The sequence below is a fragment of the Panthera leo genome, chromosome B1, assembly GCF_018350215.1.
Source record: "Panthera leo isolate Ple1 chromosome B1, P.leo_Ple1_pat1.1, whole genome shotgun sequence".
NCBI classification, from domain to species: Eukaryota; Metazoa; Chordata; class Mammalia; order Carnivora; family Felidae; genus Panthera; species Panthera leo.
This window is the reverse complement of record NC_056682.1, coordinates 14,390,005-14,411,477: the sequence shown is the minus strand read 5'-3', so window position 1 is coordinate 14,411,477 and position 21,473 is coordinate 14,390,005. Positions and strand designations below refer to the sequence as shown.

The following is a 21,473-nucleotide window of genomic DNA, read 5'->3' as shown; positions in this document are numbered from 1 at the left end:
TTTTTCTGAGTAAGCTCATCCCAGCCCAGGGCTTCAACTCTTATCCGCTGGTCTCTCTAGAAACTCCACCAGCAGCCACAGCTTCTCCCTTGAGCACAAGACCCCTAAAGCCACAGGGAGGTGCCACAGGCACATGGGCTCAGTTCTGCCTGTCCCCACCTTCCCACCTGTGGCCCCGCTAGCTCCGTCTGGGTCAAAGATGTCACGGTCCGTCCGTATATCAACATCGAAATCCCTTCGTCTCCGCGTTATAGGTCACAGGCGCCTAGTGATTCTACCTTGACTCTCTCTTCTTGCCTGTTCGATTTCACCGCTCTGGCCTTAGATTTGGCCCTCATCGTGTTGCCTTTACTACTGAAGAACCTTCAAAGCGGTCTCTCTTTCCCTCCAGCTCGTTGTCAGTCATTCTGAGCTCCTCCTTCCTCGTAGGACAAAGTTCAGGCGACTTCCCATGAAATGCAAGGCGAGGCCTTTGCCTCGCAAAAAAGTCTTCTCTGCCCCTTTCTCCACTGCCCGGCGGCATTAGACAAGTTGGTCAGACCAACCGGGGTTGGAATGTTCTCCTGTCCCAGGTCCTGCGCCCCCACATCCGATTTTCCACTGGTGCCTCTCTCCCTGTCATCTCCGCCCACTCACCCTCCTCTACCCTCTCCCAGGGCTGGTGTTCCTCACAGCTTCATTGTGAGCCCTCTTCTCTTCCCTCCGAATCCCCCATAAATCTTGGCCATGCTCCCAAATCCCACCTGAAGGCCAAAGACTCCCCATTTAGGCCTCCGGCTCAGATCTCCGAGCGCACGACGCGTCTATCCAGCCTCCCCCACCCGGCATCCCTGTGTGGATGGCAAGCGGGATCGCAAATATAAGACAGGCCCGAAGACCTCCTGCCTCTTCTCTGTCTTGTCCTTTCCTCAAGTCTCTTCCAGTTCAGTACATGGTGCCACAAGCCACCCGGGGGCTAAAGCCAAGATCCTGGGTCCCCGTCCACTCCTCAGCCCCCACTGCCAGGCGTCAACACGTCCTCCCCACTCAACCTCTGGAGAACACAGCCGAAATTCTTCCGTTTCTCACCGTCCTCCCAGGACGGCACCATCATCTCGGCCGCGCAAAGCGCTGCCTTGGCCATTCTTTCCAGTTGCCAAAGTAATCGCTTCAAAACACACGTTGGATCACGTCCGTCCTCCAGGCTGCGGCGCAGGGAAGCAGTCACGGTGAAACCCAAGCCCCTCTCCACAACCCCCAGTGGGCGTGTGGTGGCCTCACCTGGCCCCCCAGCACCTCACTTTGCTCCCTGCTCTCCTGCCACAGCGCCCTCAGCTGGGTTCTGGAAACACGGCAAGCATGTTCCCATTCAACTTCCCACTCTTGCTCCCTGTGGCTGGCCCGGTCCCCCCAGGTCTTTGTCTGGTTGACTTATCAGTTAGTTCCTGGCTCACATAGCACTTTCTCAGACACCTGGACCAGCCTCCATGACTCTCATCAGATTTGTGCTCATTTTGTTTTTCCCTGTCCCTCTCCCCAACTGAAGGACAAAACTGTGCATTTCTTTCTTTCTTTTTTTTTTTTTTATGTTTATTTATTTACTTTGAGAGAGAGAGAGAGAGAGAGAGCGCACAAGCGGGTCAGGAGCGGAGAGATCCGAAGCGGGCTCTGGGCCGTCAGCACGGAGCCGGACACGGGGCTCGAACGCACGAACCGCGAGGTCATGACCTGAGCCGAAGTCGGACGCTCAACCGACTGAGCCCCCCCGGGCGCCCCTGCTGTCGCAGCTGCTAACTTTCCAGCCCTAAAGCCTGGGTGGGCTTCGTGGCACCAAGCCGAGGTGCGCTCAGCGCCTGACCCTGGTTCGAGGAGGGAGCAGGGTGCCCCGCGGGTGCAAAGCGTCTGGACAAAACTGAGAGGCAAGCGCGACGATGGGTGACGGCTGCTTCCACGGTGCTGAAGGGGTTAAGACCTGGGCTTTGGTGCTGGATGGGTTTGGGCTTCAATCCTTGCTCTATGAGGCTAACTGGCTTATTTAAGCCTCAGACCCATTACCTGTTAGATGGAGTAATAACAGCGTCTACATCATAGAGCTCTCGTGAGGAGGACGAAGGTACCACAGATACAATCCTCATCCCCATGCCCGGCCAGCAGGAAGCGCTCATCAAATCCTGGCTATTGGCATTAGCCTTCATTCTGGGTTGTTCTGTTCTGTTCTGTTCTGTTTTTCCCTAGCAGATGCCGCATGGACGGGAGGCTCCCTTCACCACCCGGAGTCGAGGCCTCACATTAGTTTTTCAGCCTCAGTTTTCTTAAGGCTTGGAACCAAATCTCAGCTGGGACTTCGGGAACATCAGGCGACGGGGCCTCCAGAGACACCGCAGCCCCACACACCCAGCTATGAAAAAGGGCTTTCAGACCCGCCGCTGCAACCCCACACGTCCCCTCACGCCGGGGCACGCCAGGGGGGATCGGTTAACAGGGACCAGGCTTCCTCTATTTCCTGCCCTAAATGCCATCGCCTGAAACCGACCCTGGAGCTGCTCACAAACCAGAACCAGTGCGTGTGGACGACGCATCCCGGGGAAAGGGTCCACACCGCCTCCCCGATCCGTGCCCCCGATATCCACCGCGGCCACCTGCTTCCCTGCGTTCACCGCCAGAACCGTCCTGGGCACAACACGGCAGGCCAGGGGGAATAACTTCCTGGCGCCGACCCCCCAGAGATCCGAGCGAGCTACTGGCTTCAAGTTTAAAGGCCCAGGCACACGTGTTCCCGCTTGCAGAGCAGTTATAGTTTGTTTTTGTTTATAGACATATGGAGATATTTTTCTTTACGGTATTCGAAGTCCTCTTCTCTCTCTGATTCCAGTCGGCAAGGACTGGATCGTTTTCCTTTGCTCTCTTCTCAAAGTTGTTTGGTGACAGTTTCAGGGACGCTCAACGAATAGACTGCCTGGCAATGATAAATCAAACCAGTCAATCCAAGTGATGGATAAGGGCTATAAACTTTAACACAGTTTTTTGTTTGTTTTTAAACCATCGGTGTCTTGGGGCGCCTGGGTGGCTCAGTCGGTTGAGCGTCCGACTTCGGCTCAGGTCATGATCTCGCGGTTTGTGGGTTCGAGCCCCGCGTCGGGCTCTGGGCTGACAGCTCAGAGCCTAGAGCCTGGAGCCTGCTTCGGATTCTTGTGTCTCCCTCTCTCTCTCTCTCTGCCCCTCCCCGACTCGCTATCTCTTTCTCTCTCCCTCTCTCAAAAATAAATAAACATTAAAAAAAAGAGCACTTACACCGCGGAAACTGGCAAAGGCTAAAAACGGGGGCTCCCACAGCCCAGGAGCCGCTGCTGAAATGTTTACCAGCGCACCACTGGGGGGCAGAACCCCGAAGTCCAGCTGGAATGAAGTCCCTCAGGAGGTTCTGAAGCCCAGAGCCTTAGAGCAACTCTGCTGAAGGCAAACTTGGGGACCGGGCCCCAGCCCACGTCTGTGCTCTGGGAAAAGAATTTAGGCGCCTGCATCCAGAGCTCTGTAAAGGACCCTGTGACTGTGGGTAAGTTACCCGCCTGTGTGTGCTTTGTCATCTACAAAATGGGTCTGCGGCTAGTGCCTCCGCGTTCGGCGATCGTGAGGACAAAGCGAGCTAACGTGTGTTCCAGGCCCCCGGGACAGTGCCTGGGAAGCAGAAAGCATGTGGCAACTGTTACCTATTATTATGATCTGACAAAAGAAAAAAAGCTTAGTCTGACAGTTCCCCGCCACCCCCCCCCCCTTTTATAACCCTTATTTCCCCTTCTTTTGAGAATCCTGCACGGTTTGTAGAACATCTAGAAAACACAACTAACGAAAATGTGGGAAAGGAAAAGCCCCCATCTTTAACACCCAGTGAACGTTTCGGTGCACCCCCGGCCTTTCTGGCATTTTCCCAAACCTAGAATAGGTCAATCTTGACACCCTTCCGGAACAGGACACTCTTGTTTGCTAACTCATGATGTTTGGGTAACATTTCCTCCCACCGGTCATGCTCAGATAAACCAGGACGGCCAGGCCGTGTCATCATCGTCACGAAAGGGAATCGGCGGCGATGGGCATTTATTACAGCGTTGGGACCGTATGTCTCCATTCACTATCATTTGGAGGGACCCACCTCTTTTACTTAATAGACAACTATTTGTTGAACCCAAGGCATCGTGCCCTGGGGGCTGTGAGGGCGACAGGGTGTCTTAGCCTCATGGGTGCCCTCCCAGGATTCAGAGTGCGAATCTCTGTTTAGCGGGACAAGGGATGTTTTTCAGAAACGTCATACACCACAGGTTTTCTTTTGCTCAAAACAATTGTGTTTGACAGGAGGACCCCTTTGTCTCTACTCTTATGTCAAAGTGGCAGGGAGGCCTGAGCACCTGTTACGAGAGAGGCGGATTCTCCCCCTTCGTGGAGCGCCCGAGCCCCCGCTGGGAGACGGGACGCGGAGGGACGTTTGCAGTTTCTGTGGTTGGTTGTTCCCCCCGCGTGTCCCCGCAATGCGGATTCCAGAGTCTTCGCTGGGCCCCGGGAAGGTGCACGCTGATCTCCCAGGGCCGATGGGGCTTGTTAGGGAAATTCTGAGGTCACGGGGCTTGTGTCTCTCCACTGCCTTCAGACTCTAACGCTCTCAAAAGACATCTCGCGCCCCGGCCCCTTCTCTCTTCAATCCCTCTCCCCGCTCATCTTCCCCTGCATTAGGGTTGCCATTGCCCAGGGGGCCACCTGCTTCAGGCAGCAGCCAAGCTTTCAGGTGGTCTTGCTCTTAGGGCTTCCGTGTCTTTTTTTTTTCTTTTTTTATGTTTATTTTTGAGACAGAGAGGAAGAGAGCAGGGGAGGGGCAGAGAGGGAGACACAGAATCGGAAGCAGCTCCAGGCTTCCAGCTGTCGGCACAGAGCCCGACGCGGGGCTCGAACGCACAAACCGTGAGATCATGACCTGAGCGGGAGTCGGACGCCTACTTGACCGAGCCACCGAGGCACTCCATTTTTTTTTTTAAACGTTTTTTTCTTTTTAAAATTATTTATTTATTTTGAGCGAAAGAGTGGGCGAGGGGCAGAGAGAAGAGAGAGAATCCCAAGCAGGCTCTGAACTGTCAGTGCGGAGCCCGACATGGGGCTCGAACCCAGGAACCGTGAGATGCCAACCTGAGCTAAAACCAAGAGTCTGACGCTTAACCGACTGAGCCACCTGGGTGCCCCCGGGGCTTCTGTGACTTAATGATACAAAGGAGCTCGTCCCTGGGGCCACCGGTTAGGTGGTACATAAATGACCCTTGCTTACAATCCTGCAAAGGCTTTTGATGATCTATATTCTAAACTCCAAATGATTTAGCTTGCATGACGGTGCCCCATGACCCGGCCTCATCTTCGACGGGCGCCCTCGATCTCCGGCCAGGCACCAGCTGTCTTTCAGGAGCCACCCCCAGACCCCTTTGCCAGCGTCCCTCCCCTGAAACAGCCAGCCTGCCCCAGCGCTGTCCCTATCAGGGTGTTCAGCATCCCGTCTTCTTCTCTGGGTTGGTCTTGCTTGATGACCGCTCTCTCCAGCCCTGGTTCTCACGTGCTGCCTGGCACAGAGCGGGGGCCCAAACGCATGAGGCTGAATCCGTGAACCCTCGAAGGGACTCCCTTCCCCGACGGCAGGGCCCAGGACAGCAGGCAGGGGAGGGCAAGCAACCCATTTTGCCTACGACCCCAGACTTCACCTTGAACGTGAAAACATAAAACCCAGGAGGGAAAGGAAGGTCGTGTTCCCCACGCGATGCCTGCCACGTGTCTCCTACGATCTAGATTGGCTCACAGCTGCATTGACAGATCCGATTTCCGAAAACGGCCACGAAAGTACCTCCAGTCCCACAATTCTTCCAGAGACTTGCTGCTTCCCCACCGAGAGATGGTGCCTCTCCGTCCCTCTCCTAGAATGGGGCAGGCCCCTGTGACAGCCTTGTCTGTGAGGGTGATGTTCAGCCTCACTCGACACCACTGGGAGCAGAGACCATTGTCCCAAACTGCAGATTTGCGAGTAAATACATCTACGTGATTGCTGTTTTCAAGCAACTAAATTTACGGATGGTTTACTTGGGGACATTCGTCAACACTTGCTCTGGACGGAGAGGTTTCCCCAGGTGTGTGACTTTTGGTAAACAGGGCTTTTTGTTTTAATTTTACTTATTCATTCATTCATTCATTTAATTTTTGAGAGAGAGACGGACGGCGCACACGAGTTGGGGGGGAAGGGCCGAGGGCGAGGGAGAGAGATTCCTAAGCAGGCCCAGCATAGAGCCCGACGCAGGGCTTGATCCCACGATCCTGAGATCACGACCTGAGCTGAAATCAAGAGTCAGACGCTCAACTGACTGAGCCACCCAGGCGCCCTTGGGGTTTTTGTTTTCAGATTAATGTTTGGGAGACAGAGATCTTGTGGTCCTCCACTCACTGAACGTTGTGCTGGTGATTTTGTTTTCCAAATTCCGCCCCCACACCCACTCCGGGACCAACGCGGCCTGAGCAGGAGCCCACATACCGGCCCAGGCGCATGCGGCTGTGGGTCGGGGCTTCGCACCTTCCCGTCCCAGGGATGCTGCACTGGGGTTTCCCCGCCCTGAGCACTCACTTCCCCTGCTCCTTGTATTTCTCTGAATTCTCTTACTCACGTGTTTCCGCGATGGCTTCTTCCCACTGGGATGAGAGCCCCTGGGGCGGGGCCTGCATCCACCGTGGTCTTGATTGTGTCTTTCACACTTAACAGTCTGGCCAGGAGGAGGTGCTCGAAAATATTTTTCTAAATGTTGAAAGAATAAAGGAGTTGAGGGGTCACACATCCGCCCCCCCCCCCCCCCCCCCAGCATGGCACAAACCTCCCCCACGGTGGCCCGGACTGGTGAGAATTAGCCTTTTTAAAACATCCTTGGGAAGGAAGGGTCACTGCCTCCCAGGGCGGCCTATTCCATTCCATCTCCCTCCCTCTCTCTCTCTCTCACACACACACACACACACACACACACGTCTCATTGTGATATTCGGAATCATCTCCTCGTGACTCTTAATGGTTGTTCTCCAGAGCTCTCTGCATCCTGGCCACCTGCCTGGAGGAAAGCCCTAGCTTACCATTATCCCAGCTCCTGGTGATAAGGGCTCAGGACAAATCGCTAGCCCTTTGTGGACTCTTAGGTCTTTGTGCAAACTGGAACCACCTTTTTAGTTCCTTGAGGACAGCAATATACTTAAGGGATTCTGAAAATTTGTAAAAGTTAAGATCTTTTTTTTTTTTTTTTAAACATAAAATGATGGCAAATACTCAAGAGAACACCATTCACCTAATGACTCTGAGGCTTACTTTGGCTACATCAGGCTCTGGGTTCTGTTTCTCTCCCATCTCCCGTTGAACAATATCATAAAAGCTCTTCTCTGACCCTGGACTAGACTCAACCACTGGGTTGCGACGGGCAGTGGTTCTGTTTCAGCCGGTTAGAATCCTCCAGGGCAACGGCTCCATTTGAGGAACCTTCCCGTCCTGTCCCCCCCAAGCCTGTCAGATCCCACCTTCCCGCTGTGGGTGCAGGAGTCCCGGGGCCCCTTGCAGAGAGGGGTTGGAGCAGCCCTGGGAATCTGGAGCACGTGACCTCTTGTCCCACCTGGGAGGCCCTGTATTCTCTCAGGGGTCACCCTCTGCAGAAGTATGCTCTCAAGGTGGGGCCTAAATCGAAAAAACAAACAAGATGAAGCCTCAAAGGTCAGCCCCCTTGTGGCTGTTGTTTTCTCACCAGAACCTTTGTGTTGGACCCGTCGGGAGTCTTCCTGCCTGGCGGTGCTTTGTCTGTGTGGCTTAAATGACAGCAAACACAGCTCAGCTTTGGACGGGGACACACACACACACACACACACACGCCTCTCAGATACCGAGAAACACTGTCCCTAATGTGGGACTTGGAAAACCAAGTCCCTAATGTGGATGGAGAAAATCTTAAGAGTGAGACCCAGAGCTTCCCAGGATTTTCCCCTCCTCACTTAGCACCTCTTGGGCATCAGTCGTCGGTCTTTTTCATTTTAATGAACCCAGTGAACCCGCCTCTACCTTTCAAAGGAATCTGGGGCAACTTTCCTGCCAAGTCCCCACTGAGGGCCTGTGACACTCAAGAAGGAGGGCCAGGCTCTTGTGTAGGTTAAGGAAGTCCGAGGAGAATAAAGATTATAGGGAAACAGTCTACCTTTCTTTACAAGGTCTTGTTTTGCATCCCTGAAATCTCAGATTCAGCTATCACAATGAAGTCCTGTTGCAGAAAGAGCCGGCCTTTTATCACCACTTAAAATCTAATTAATCCATATTGAAGCACAAAGATTTCTGTTGTATTTTAGGGTGAGGGGTCACAGAGCCCTCTTTGTTCATCCTTAGACTTATAATCATCAAGCATTGGGGATATAATTTTACCAAGCAAATTGGAAGGTAACAGATCAAATCCTTATCAGAAAGCCTAACTCATAGTTTTAACAGGGTCCTTCGTCCTTTACATGAAACATTATATTCGAGAAGAACAAAAACGCATTTCAGAGTTTCCAAAGAGTTAATGGCCAAAGCTTATATTCCGGGCAGCATAGGACCAAAACAGTCACACTACTGTGAAGCACGAAAGACAGTGACTCCCACAGGGGTGGCCAAAGTTGTGAGACTTGTTGCAATGGCTTTAGTCTTTAGAGTAGCGATGCAGCTCGTTGGACTTTCGTTATCTTTGCTGGGATGGGTTTTGTCCATTATTACAACTTACCTGCCACATTGGAAAAACCTCAATCTGGACTTAAACGAGATGGAGAACTGGACCATGGGACTCTGGCAGGCCTGTGTCGTCCAAGAGGAGGTGGGGAGACAATGCAAGGACTTTGAATCCTTCCTGGCTTTGCCTGCCGAACTCAGGATCTCCAGGATCTTAATGTTCCTGTCCAACGGGCTGGGGCTCCTGGGCCTGCTGGCCTCCGGGTTTGGCCTGGACTGCTTGAGGGTCGGAGAGACGCGGCCAGGCCTCAAGAAGGGACTGCTGATCCTGGGAGGGACTGTGCTCTGGGCAGCAGGCGTCGCGACCCTGGTTCCGGTCTCCTGGGTCGCCCACATGACCGTCCAGGAGTTCTGGGACGAGACCATGCCAGAGATTGTGCCCAGGTGGGAGTTTGGGGAAGCCCTCTTTCTGGGCTGGTCTGCTGGGTTTTCCCTCCTCCTGGGAGGCTGCCTGCTGAACTGCGTGGCCTGTACTACCCAGGCCGCTCCGGCTCCGGGCCCCTATGCGGTGGCAGAAATGCAAATTCAGTGTCTGTACCTGGAAAATGGAACTGCAGACCCGAGAGTGTAAGACTTTGGCAAGAGCAAAAAGACACATCTTTCCACATCAACCGCGAAGTGGGGTCTATGCTAGAAAGGGGTCTTTGTTATGTAATTAAATCTGTGCTGCTCTTGGTTTCTCATTAACTACTTTTCGATCCTAGGTCCCCTCTTCCTCCCCAAATCTGGAGAAGTAAGAAAGAGGCAAGTCTTATATCTAAAAGGAAACTATCATGGGAAGCATTACACAGGGATGAGCAAAGATAATTTCATCGACCCGGTTATTTAAATCAAAATGTGGCAGCGGCCGTCCATTCTAATCAGAATTAAGCTTTGATGTGTTAAATTTTATATGAGGAACTTTGCTTTTGTTGATAGCTGGGAATAATAATAATTAGTTTCTATTTCCTAAGGAAAAAAACCAATCTGCGATCTTTTAAACATTCTGCATTAGCAATATCCCCTGTTAAGCCTGTCCCAAAGTATTATTTCCACCGCAGGGACTTTGGTCTTCTTTGAACACAGGTGGTTTGCATCTAGGAGATGACTAGGTACCCTGTGTGACAGGGTTTTAGGGGGCTTACGGTTTTCAGTATATCACGATACTCTCAAGAGTCAACATACTGGCCAGTCTCTCCTGTCTCTCCCTTCCAAAGTTTCCAATTAAAAAAATAAAATAAAATAAACAACTCCAAAAATATTTTGCTTGCTGTCCAGATAGTGACCGTTCATTTGCTCAGTAACAACTTTCCTTGGTTCAGTGAAAAATGATAGACATGGGGATACATACATTAGTAAGTGAACCAGGGGAGATGTCCGTCCTGACCTACAAAGTCCTACAGCTTAACTTTTCCACGACGCAGAAAGCCCACGTAGGGAAAAATAAATAAATAAATAAATGACAAGCGCGTACGCACACGTGCACGGATCTGACAAAAAGGCGTGTAGGTAAGTAGACTGGGTATTTGGGGTTGGGAGTTCGGTACTGCTTCCTAGGTTATGTGCTGGATGTAGCTTATGGGTCTTCTGAACACACACAATGCAAGGTCTAGAGAGATTTCCGATAAGAAATACTTTTCTGGAACTCACTTTTAGAAAATGGTAACATCCGGTATTACCACGACGTACGTATTGAAACAGGAGAGCGGCAACGGATGGCAATCCGGACAGGTGCAACTGCTAAGAAAGCGAGCGGTGGGAGCGGAGCCCAAGCTGTCGGGTACACATTTTGCGTTGAGACTTCTTCACTCTTTGACTCGCTAGAGAGCTAGCAATGTTAACAATGAAAGGAGGATCGGTCCTACCTGATGTTATTGCAGAGACAAACTGCTACTACGGAGTCAGCTCCTAGGACACGGGCACGGTGCTGGCCACACCTGGGCATTACTGGTTGGCAGACTTACTTCCTTGTATCCTTTGCTGAAACCTAGTCAACACCTTTTCAAACAATAGCAGCTCTGGCAAGAATCCTCTACACACAATGAAGAAATATTTCCGAGCTCTGAAGTGACAGCGTAAGGTGTCACACGTCCCCACGCAGAGATCGAAAGGCAGGAGTTAGTTTGGCTCAAGCTCCCGGGGATCTGCAATGGCTTTAGTAGTTCGAAGCGTGGTGCAATTAGCTGGAATTTCACTCTCTCTGCTGGGATGGGTTTTGTCCTGTCTTACAAACTACCTGCCACAATGGAAAAACCTCAATCTGGACTTAAACGAGATGGAGAACTGGACCATGGGACTCTGGCAGGTCTGTGTCGTCCAAGAGGAAGGGGGGACGCAGTGCAAGGACTTTGAATCCTTCCTGGCTTTGCCTGCCGAACTCAGGATCTCCAGGATCTTAATGTTCCTGTCCAACGGGCTGGGGCTCCTGGGCCTGCTGGCCTCCGGGTTTGGCCTGGACTGCTTGAGGGTCGGAGAGACGCGGCCAGGCCTCAAGAAGGGACTGCTGATCCTGGGAGGGACTGTGCTCTGGGCAGCAGGCGTCGCGACCCTGGTTCCGGTCTCCTGGGTCGCCCACATGACCGTCCAGGAGTTCTGGGACGAGACCATGCCAGAGATTGTGCCCAGGTGGGAGTTTGGGGAAGCCCTCTTTCTGGGCTGGTCTGCTGGGTTTTCCCTCCTCCTGGGAGGCTGCCTGCTGAACTGCGTGGCCTGCGTTACCCAGGCAGTTCCGGCTCCGGGCCCCTACGCGGTGGTAGAAACACAATGTCACCGTCAGCACCTGGAGATGAAAAAAGCCCATCTGAAAGTCTAAGCCAGGAAGGATCAGTGGCGTCTGCTCTTCAAGTGAAGCTCACTCCTGTCTGGGTTTGGTAGGATCTCCTGTGGCACAGCTGCCGGTTCACTGAGCTGTTTAATTTTCTAAGATGCACTTGTTTTTTTTTTTTTTTTTCACTGTGGCTACTGGCTTCTTACATTGCAATTTCCTTCTAGGAGAGTAAACCACTGTCTTCTTCTACTCTGAGACCAAAACCACTCAAGACTCGATAGTAATCACACTCAGTACTGCGGATGAGTTTTCTCAATTTTAAAATAGATTCAGTGATTGCACAGAACCGGTAAATAAAGCCTTATATCAGTGCCTCCGTATCGTTGAAGGTGTCATTCGTAGAGATGGGTCACTCTGGCAGCTGGAAAGGTTACTGCTGATCGCCTACTGCTTTTAAGTGTGTAAGATCACCTATTATACTGAAACTAAAGTCTTGCTGCAGACCGATTGCAAATGTCATTAGAGTATCCTAAAAACTTGCTGGTTCTTTGAAAGCTTGGGAGGTAAGAGATGTGGGACGCGCCGTCTCCTTTTTATTCGGAGACCTCAGTGCCTCTACGGAGCCTTTTCCAAGAGCCAGCCGGGTTCATTCATGCTTCCTCACCGGGGCAGAAGCAGAGGGGGGCGGTCTGGTGCATGGGAAGAGTCACGGAAAACCTACCCCACAGGTGTGCTTTGGCTTCTGTGTCCTGTGCTCTGCAGACAACTGACGCCCCGGCCAACCCCTGGCTCGGTGAGCGGCCACGGGGGGCACTCAGGGTCAGGGCCGGGTGCACTGACCGAGAAGCTCCCGGGACCACGGCCCGGCCAGCCGACCAGAGCACAGGCTGGGATGGGCGGGGACCCCAGAGCTCACCTTGGAAGCCCCTTCTTTTACTCCCACTATGAAAATATGCCATTTTTATTCCTCTCAGCAATACATATCTTCCAACCAAGAACTATCCATAGCAAACTGCGGGGTTGGGAATTTCCTCGTGAGAGATTTTATACTTGCTCGGTGTGTGGCTCAAGTAAACTCTTGTTTGCAGCAATTAGGGAAATTAAGCAATAAACGACACTGAAATAAAGTATGAGGCAATATGCATCTTTGTTTAAAAAAAAAAAAACAAAAAAAACCACCGAACTTTTGTCCACCCACAAACACAGGGAAAGTGCAGAAACCAAAGTTAATCTATGTGATGTATTTGCATACTTTTACAAACGAGACAAATTAAAACAGAAACATATTCAGAATTTAACCTGATTAAATATTTAGTTCAGTCCTGAGCTTTTGATATTTAATACAATATAGATAAAGTAATAGCGAAAAAAAAAAAAGATTTTAAATTTGATTTGCATGCCACAGAGATTCAGCTAAACTTTGTTCATTTGGCTACCAATATTTTTTTTTTTTGTACCTGCAACTTAGATTCTGATATACAAAATTATAATAACATACTGATAATTCAAACTTGAGACCTAAATATTACATTCTTTTTACCCTGTGCAGAATAAATTCTACCTTTAAAAAATAGTATTTATAATATTAAAATTCATATTGTTCATACGGTTTTGTGATCAAGTTATTAAAATGTTTTGTCACTGTGAATCATTTGGGTTAGTACAAATATGACAGAATTGTGAAAAGCTGCCTATAAATACATAACACTATTGCTGATTTTTAAAGTGTGGAAAAGGATTATACTAAAATAAGTTCGTTTCTCATGTTAGAAAGGAGCACATTTTGTGAAATAAAACCTAAAGCATCTTGGTCACAACTGTTAACTACCAGCCTGAGACAGATTTAATTCTTGTATACTGGTCTGAAGCTTTTTGTATGACAAAGAGTGATTTGCTAATCTGAGGAAGATTTATAAAGGTGTAAATAGTCCAATATAGCCTCTTCTGGGTCAAACATTTAAAATGGCCAGAACCGAACTATATATTAAACAGAACATAAATAAGACCGTAAATAAATAAATGATGAAAATAAAATCGTACGGTACAACTACACATAATTCTATAAACATTTTCACGGTCACACTACGAAGCTGAAAACGGCTGACCTTCATTTAGCTCTATATTAAATAAACTTCTGTCTTTCACATTTGACCTTGACAAGGAGGAATGGCATTCCCGCTCTGGTTTTCCTTAGTCATCTGAAAGAATGGGCCGCGCGGCCTCGAAGGACGGTGCGCAGTCGCGAGGCTGGTTTTCGTCCAGAGTGGTGTCACATCCAGTTATGGCTTCGGAGACATTTTAGATGTAAGTGGTGGGATAACTTAGGAAGAGACAATTAAAGTTCTCGGCTCAGAAATTGCTTATTTCGAATTTTGATTCTGATAAAACGAACTTTCCAGAATATGTAGAATTACTTTCAAGAAACTTAAGAATTCTTGCTGAGGATGCTATCTTAGAAATAGAACTTATTATTTTTTTAAGGGATCCATTCCGTTAAGAGGATTTTTGTACTTCTCAAAAAACAAAACAAAGCAAAACCACCAAGATTTAGTTTGCTATGTAAGATGGCTGACCAAAAACTGCCTCTTCCAGTAGAACTGACTGAATGATAAGTATGAGTTAAATTGCACAAATACTCTTTACTTCAAAAGCCTTTATGCTGGCAGAGCAGATACGTTTCTCGCAAGCAGGGCCTGGGGCAGGTGGGCTCACATTCTACACGGACGACCTAGAGCCTTTTTCCCCTCTCGACACGAGATCATCTAGAATTGTTTTCTTAACCAACCGCCTTGGCTGATATTTCAAGTTAATAATGTCCCCAGGCACACTCTTCTCTTGGCCTCCTCACCACAAATTACAGATAGGATCCCCTAAACGCGAGAGCTGCCAAATAGTTTCTAGTAAATGTTAGAAATCTGTTTAATAAAGTTTAAAAAAAATTTTTTTTTTTGGCAACTTTGATCCAATCGGGACTCCCAGGTTCACCAGATGCGTGCTGACGCGCTTCCCTCCGCATCGCCCGCGCGCTCTGGGCTTAGAGCGCCGGCCACCACGGCGCCGTGCGGGGCACCAGCCTCACCCCCAGGACGCGGCGTCAAGGGCGCAGGCCGGGCACGGCCCTCGGAGCACGTACCCGGGCCCGGGCTGCGTCCGAGGCGGCAGGTGCTCGCCGAGGAGGTGACCTGTGTGTGTAGGGTCCCCGGCTCTCCCCCTTCCTCTCCCCGCTCAGGAGGTGACCCATCAAAAGGCCTTCCCCGCGGCCAGGAGCACTGCTCCAGCGGTTTGTTTTCTTTAGACTCCAAGAAAAGGACAAAAAGGAAGTTGTTTTAAGGAAACGAGGGGCTCTGACACAGGTGGCGGACGTGAGCGCAGACACCTGTTTCAGGTGGAGCCGGAACCGTACTCACGTTTGACTTCAAACTCAAAGAGCTGCCCCTTGGTACCAAAATACCGCCCGGCCGGCTGCCATCCTCGGTCTGCTCACGGGACAACCAAGGAAAAGCAAAAAGGACCTTCTGCTAAACCGAGCCATTTCTCAACAGCTGGGCCACTGGGATGTGCACGGGGCACGGCCTCCGTTCCACTTTTATAAACTGCAGCCCGATGGCAATTCGCAGGTACTGGACGTTCGTGTACCAGATCAGCCCGTTTTGGTTATCGGATTTCTTTTCTTTTTTAAACATATAAGAATTACATTCAAGATACTTTACAAATTAACATGTTGAAAATCTGCTGTGAAATAAAAGCTCTTTAAGAGTTGATAGTTACGTTACAAAAAGAACCCCCCGAAGCAAAACAAACGCTCAGTCTTGTACCCTCCCTAAGAATGAACAGGAGACAACGTAATGTCTTCAGGGATGTGATCACACATCATCGGCTGGCAGGGACGGGATGCTTATCTTCGCTCTGGTGAAGTAGGCAATCTTCTCCCTAGAGTAGGGGTGAGAAATAAATGGACTTCAGGAGGAAGCTGAAAACACTCTGTGGCCATGGAAAATAGTCCCAAGAGCTCTCTGCCAGCCTGGATAGGGGATCTGTTCCTTAGGCAGAACCCCGTAAGGTCAAGATCGTCTTTGCCTGTTACGACAGGATGTAATGCGGGAGAAGGGCAGTTCTGGCTTACGGTAAATCACCCACAGACAAAGGCAGTACGTTCCCTCCTGGATTTCCAGTGTGAGACAGTTTTTAAACCATCAGCGGGTCAGTTAGGAGTGCTTCTGAACTAGGCAGTCAAGGATGCAGGAAGTCCAAAGTCCCAGGGAACTTCTCAGGGCCTCGTAGAGAAGTACGTGATATCGGGAAAGTCCTTTAAAATCAGTACCATGGTAAGGAAAGGGTGGAGTGATGTCGCGACTCCAAATGAAGGGGAAAGAAAGAGCGTGACTGTGGTAAAGGCAGGTCTGTCCTGCGCCCCGAAACAGCGCTCAGGAGAAACAGCCCGAAAGGGAGAAGCTGAGAAAATAGGGCAGGATGGTTTTCAGAGGTTAGGAGAATACTGAAAAAATAAATAAATAAATAAATAAGGTTTTGGGATTGTATAGTTACGAAAGATAGGAGCAATCTATCCACTCTGGTACGTAATGTTCATGTCGTACACAGTACCACATCAACGCATATTTACTGAGGATGTGTTACATTATGTGGAGCACGATGGCAGCCATGAAGAAAAACAAAGCAAAAAAAGAAGAAAAAAAAAAGGAAAAAAAGAATACAGCACCAGCCTTCCTTTGGGAAACTACGGGTCTGTCTACATGGTGGAGAAAGTGTGGGGTCAAAGAAGTAGGCACTGAGGTGGAAAAGCTCAAAAGACTAAGGAAAGGGAAGAGAAGAAAGGGGGAATGACAGAATTGTGGAAACTGGAATGAGTTATTTTTGTGGTATTGCATCCTTTAGATTTGTTCGATTCCAGAAGAGATAAAAGCAAAACTTAAAAAAAGGCAACTGGGGCGCCTGGGTGGCACAGTCGGTTAAGCGTCCGACTTCAGCCAGGTCACGATCTCGCGGACCGTGAGTTCGAGCCCCGCGTCAGGCTCTGGGCTGACGGCTCGGAGCCTGGAGCCTGTTTCCGATTCTGTGTCTCCCTCTCTCTGTGCCCCTCCCCCGTTCATGCTCTGTCTCTCTCTGTCCCAAAAATAAATAAAAAACGTTGAAAAAAAAAAAATTAAAAAAAAAAAGGCAACTGATGGGCCTCTGGCTGACTCAGTTGGTAGAGTGAGTGACTCTTAATCTTGGGGTTGTGTGTTCGAGCCTCACGCTGGGTATAGAGATTACTTAAAAAAAAAAAACAAAAACACAACCCTTGGAGCGCCTGGGTGGCTCAGTCGGCTAAGCATTCATTGGCTCTTTTTTTTTTTTTTTTAATTTTTTAAATGTTTACTTATTTTTGAGAAAGAGACACAGAACACGAGCAGGGGAGGGGCAGAGAGAGAGGGAGACACAGAATCCGAAGCAGCTTCCAGACTCTGAGCTGTCAGCACAGAGCCTGATGCGGGGCTCGAACCCACGGACCGCCAGATCACGACCTGAGCCGAAGTTGGCCGCTCAAGCGACTGAGCCACCCAGGCGCCTCCCCATGCGTCTGGCTCTTGTGGTTTCTCCTCTTGATCCCGGCTCTGTTTGGGATTCTCTCTCTCCTTCTCTCTCTGCCCTCCCACACTTGCTCTTTATCTCAACATAAAAAAAAAAACAAAAAACAAACAAACAAAAAAAACTCTTAAAAAATAAAAATACAAAGTAAAAATTAAAAAAAGGCAAGTAAGCCTGATCATGACGTCACTGAAAGCCTTAAGGTGGAACCACAAACTGAACACTCCCTGCTAATGGATTTCTTTGGCTCAGGAGGGGTTTACATACCAGAGTCAGTTGCCAATGTTAACATTTGAGATATTTCACGTAGGACTCCTGTTTCCAACTTCCCTTGACAAATCAGACGGCCGGGGAACACGGAGCCCCTGATTGCAGGTGAAACCAGGACTGTCCCCCCTCCACTCCTCCTCCCCCCCATGCTGGGGGCAGAGTATCCGGCTCTCCCACCCAGGCCTGTGCCCCAGGCTCCCCACGGGTATCCCTCCCAACCCCCTGCAAGCCCAGCACAGCCTGGGGGGCCAGGGTGAGGGGCATCCACGTCCACGGGTTGGGGGGGGGCGTCTGTTGAATGAGTGAACAACACAAGACCCAAAGATATACACCCCTTCGTATTTTGCGTCAAGATTTCTCAGCGGGATGTGCCAACTGCTTCTAAGCACCGGGGACACCCTGGGTTCTTGGGAGCCAGGCTTTAATCGGGTCAGGACCGCTGTCGTGGGGGGGGGGGGGGGGGGTGTAACCTCACGAAGGAGCAAATGGAAGCACATACGGTCCCCCCGCTGTCACTGCTGACGTGAGCTCCCGCCGAACCGAGACCACGCGGAGGACAGTCCGGGAGCACCGGCGGGCCCGGGCCGCTTACCTGAAGGACTGCACCTGGCGCGGCACCTTCCGGCTCTGCTCGCGCAGCCGGCACACGTCCTTGGACACTTGCCGCATCAATTTCTCCGCGTTCAAGTCCTGCTTCTGCTCTTCTTTGGACTGTTCGGCCTGGCAAAGGAAATAAAAACAAACCCCCACAGGACGCTAATTAGAAAGTCCTGGAGACAGGGTGTAAGGCTTGAGGGCTTGGGTGCTGAGCCGGGAGGGCAGCCTCCGCAGCGACAGTCCCACGCGGCTCCCCCTGCAGGTGTGGCGCGGCCGCCGCTGGGGACGAGTTTACTGCAGCGCATTTGAAAGATCTTACTACGCGGGTAATATGTGATCGTTTTATTGCATCTGGAAAGCCTAAGAACCCTCAGAAAAGAAATGAAGACGGGGTGCCTGGGTGGCTCGAGCCTGGGACTTCCACTCCGGCGTCATGATCTCACGGTTTATGAGTTCGAGCCCTGGTTCTGGCTCTGTGCTGACAGCTCAGAGCCTGGAGCCTGCGGCGGATCCTCTGTCTCCCCCCCCCCCCCCCCCCCCCCCCCCCCCCCGGTGGCGCTCACTCTTTCAAAAATAAACAAACATTAAATGTTACATGTAAATAAATGTTAAATAATGTAAAAAAAAAAAAAAAAAGATTAAAGAAAAGTAGACAAAAGACCTGAACCGACACCTCACCAAAAAAGATACACAGATGGTAAATAAGTATATGAAAAGATGCCCCGCGTCGCATGTCATTAGGGAAATGCAAATTGAAACAACAACCAGATACGGCCACACGCCTATTAGAATGGCCCAAATCCAAAACACTGACAGTTCATTGGCCACACCAAATCCTGGCAAATATGTGGTACAACAGGAGCTCGTGTTCACTGCTGGTGGGAATGCAAAATAGTACAGCCTCTTTGGAGACACTTTGGCATTGTTTTCAATTCTTCCCCCTCTCCCAACTTTATCGAGATACCATTGACATATACTGTGGTATAAGTTTAAGGTGCAGGTTGACGTTTTCTTACCAAACTAAATAAACATGCTCTTGCCGTATGATCTAGGAGTCATACTTGTTGGTATTTACCCAAAGGAGTTGAAAAGTTATGGACACAGATGTTTATGGCATCTTCCTTTATAATCGCCAAAACTTGCGGGGGGAGGATGCCAGCTGGCTCAGTCTGTAGGGCGTGCATACTTGATGTCAGGGTTGTAAGTTCAAGCCCCATGTTAAGATTACTTAGAAATGAAATCTCTCTCAAAGATGTTTATTTACTTTTGAGAGAGTGCAGGTGCAGGAGGGGTAGAGAGGGAGACACAGAATCTGAAGCAGGCTCCAGGCTCCGAGCTGTCAGCACAGAGCCTGACGCAGGGCTCGAACTCACAAACCATGAGATCATGACCTGCACTGAAGTCGGACGCTCAACCGACTGAGTCACCCAGGTGCCCCTTAAAAATGAAATCTTAAAAAAAAAAAATTGCCAAAACCTGGGTGCAGCCAAATGTCCTCTAGTGAGTGACAGGCAGGTAAACCGTGGTGCTTGTAAACAATGGAATATTATCCAGTGCTGAAAAGAAATGAGCTATAAGCCATAGAAACACATGGAAACACATGATATACTTACATGTATATCACTAAGTAAAAGAAGCTAATCTCGTATGTAAATTCGATTCCAATAAACTGTTTTTAAAATGGCTAATATAAGAAAAAAGGTTTGGAAAGATGAATGAGATTGAAAGTGTATTTGCCAAACGTTAACAGGAGAGATTTCTGGGTTGCACTGCTCTAAGTAGTTTTTTTTTTCCCAAAGTTTATTTATTTTTGAGAGAGAGGGAGAGCACAAGTGGGGGAGGGGCAGAGAGAAAGACACACACACACACACACACACACACACACACACACACACACACAGAATCCAAAGCAGGCTCCAGGCTCCGTGGGGCTTGAACTCACAGACCATGAGATCATGACCTGAGCCGCAGTTGGATGCTCAACAGACTGAGCCACCGAGGGGCCCCTGTCTGCTTTTTAATTGGGCTGTTCATTTTCTCACTGTTGAGTTTTAAGAGTTCTTTGTATATTTTGGATAACAGGGCTTTATCAGATGTGTCTTCTGCAGATATTTTCTCCCGCTCTGTGACTTGTCTTTTCTTTCTCTTGACACTTACACAGGGCAGAAATGTTTAATTTTAATGAAGTTCAACTTACCAATTCTTTCCTTCATGGGTCATGCTCTTGGTGTTGTATCTTAGGAGTCATTGCCATATCAGAGGTCATCTAGGTTTTCTCTTAAGTTGTTACACTGCAGGACTTTTATCGTTTTGTGTTTTATATTTAGGCCTACAATTCATTTTTAGTTAACTTTTGCTAAGGGTGTAAGGTCTGTGCCTAGATTTTTTTTTTTTTTTTTTTTTGCATGTGGATGTCCAGTTGTTTGACTTGTTGAAAAGACTCTCTTGTCCCGTTGTGTTGATTTTGCTCCTCTGTCAAAGGTCAGTTGCCTGTATCCACATTTATGTGGACCTATTTCTGGGCTATTATGCTCCAGTTATCTGTCTGTTCTTTCATCAGTATCACACTGTCTTGATTACCTTAGCTTCACAGGAAGTCCTGAAGTTGGGTAATGTCAGTCCCACAACCCTGCCTCCTTCAATATTGTGTTAGCTATCATGCGTCTTTTCTCTCTCCATGTAAACTTCAGAATCATTTTGTCTACATCCACCAAATAATTTGCTGGGATTTTGATTGGAATTGCAGTAAATCTATAAGTCAATTTGGGAAGACCATTTTGACAATATTAAGTCTTCCTAGTCATGAACATGAACTCTCTCTCCATTTATTAGTTCTTTGATTTCATTTATCAGGTTTTGTATTTTTCCTCACTTAGGTCTTATACATATTTTGTTAGATATGTAACTAAGTATTTCATTTTAGGGGGCGCTAATTGTATTGTTTTTAATTTCAAATTCCACTTGTTCATCACTAGCATACAGAAAAGCAATTGACTCTATTAACCTTGTATCCTGCAAACTTGCTATTGATTTCTTGTTTTCAATGTAATTGAGAACTACCTAATTTTTATTATTTTTCTTCTGATTGCTTTGGATTTAATCTACTCTTCTTTTTCTAGTTTCCTAAGGCAGAAGCTTAGATTATGGATTTTAAATCGTTCTTCTTTTCTAGTATATACATTGACTACTATAAATTTTCCTCTTTGCCGCATTGCACAAATTTTGATAAGTTGGCCTTTCATTTAGTTGAAAACATGTTTTCTCTTGAGATTTCTTTTTCGGACCCATGTGTTATTTAAAAATGTGCCATAGGTCTGTAAGTACTTTGGGATTTTCCAGCTATTTTTCCGTTATTGATTTCTAGTTTTACTTCATTGTGGTCTGAGAGTAGACACTGTATGATTTGTATTCTTTCACATTTTTCAGTTATATTTTATGGCACAAAACGTGGTTTATCTGGATGAATGTTCCATGTGAGCTTGAGGAGAATGTGAATTCTGCTGT

At 48.9% G+C, this 21,473-nt stretch overlaps 3 protein-coding genes across 8 annotated transcripts in view; 2 read left to right on the top strand and 1 right to left on the bottom strand.

Moving 5' to 3' along the window:
• Positions 1-8,663: 8,663 nt before the first annotated feature.
• LOC122217357 (putative claudin-24) lies at positions 8,664-9,353 on the top strand. The gene has a single exon (XM_042934238.1). It carries the CDS (start codon positions 8,679-8,681, stop codon positions 9,339-9,341), a length of 663 nt encoding a protein of 220 aa, XP_042790172.1. The 5' UTR covers positions 8,664-8,678; the 3' UTR covers positions 9,342-9,353.
• A 1,545-nt stretch (positions 9,354-10,898) lies between these two features.
• On the top strand, positions 10,899-11,818 carry CLDN22 (claudin 22). The gene is made up of 2 exons (XM_042934239.1): positions 10,899-11,619; positions 11,741-11,818. The coding sequence occupies exon 1, from the start codon at positions 10,899-10,901 to the stop codon at positions 11,559-11,561; it is 663 nt and encodes a 220-aa protein (XP_042790173.1). The 3' UTR covers positions 11,562-11,619; positions 11,741-11,818.
• WWC2 (WW and C2 domain containing 2) overlaps positions 11,660-21,473 on the bottom strand; it is a 208,875-nt gene continuing 199,061 nt past the window's right edge. For all 6 annotated transcript variants that reach the window (XM_042934236.1, XM_042934230.1, XM_042934231.1 and 3 more), the window contains 2 exons: positions 17,965-18,092; positions 11,660-15,446 (listed from right to left, as the gene is read on the bottom strand). In XM_042934236.1, coding sequence (XP_042790170.1) covers positions 15,380-15,446; positions 17,965-18,092 — 195 coding nt within the window. In that variant the 3' untranslated portion in view covers positions 11,660-15,379. The remainder of the gene's footprint in view (positions 15,447-17,964; positions 18,093-21,473) is intronic.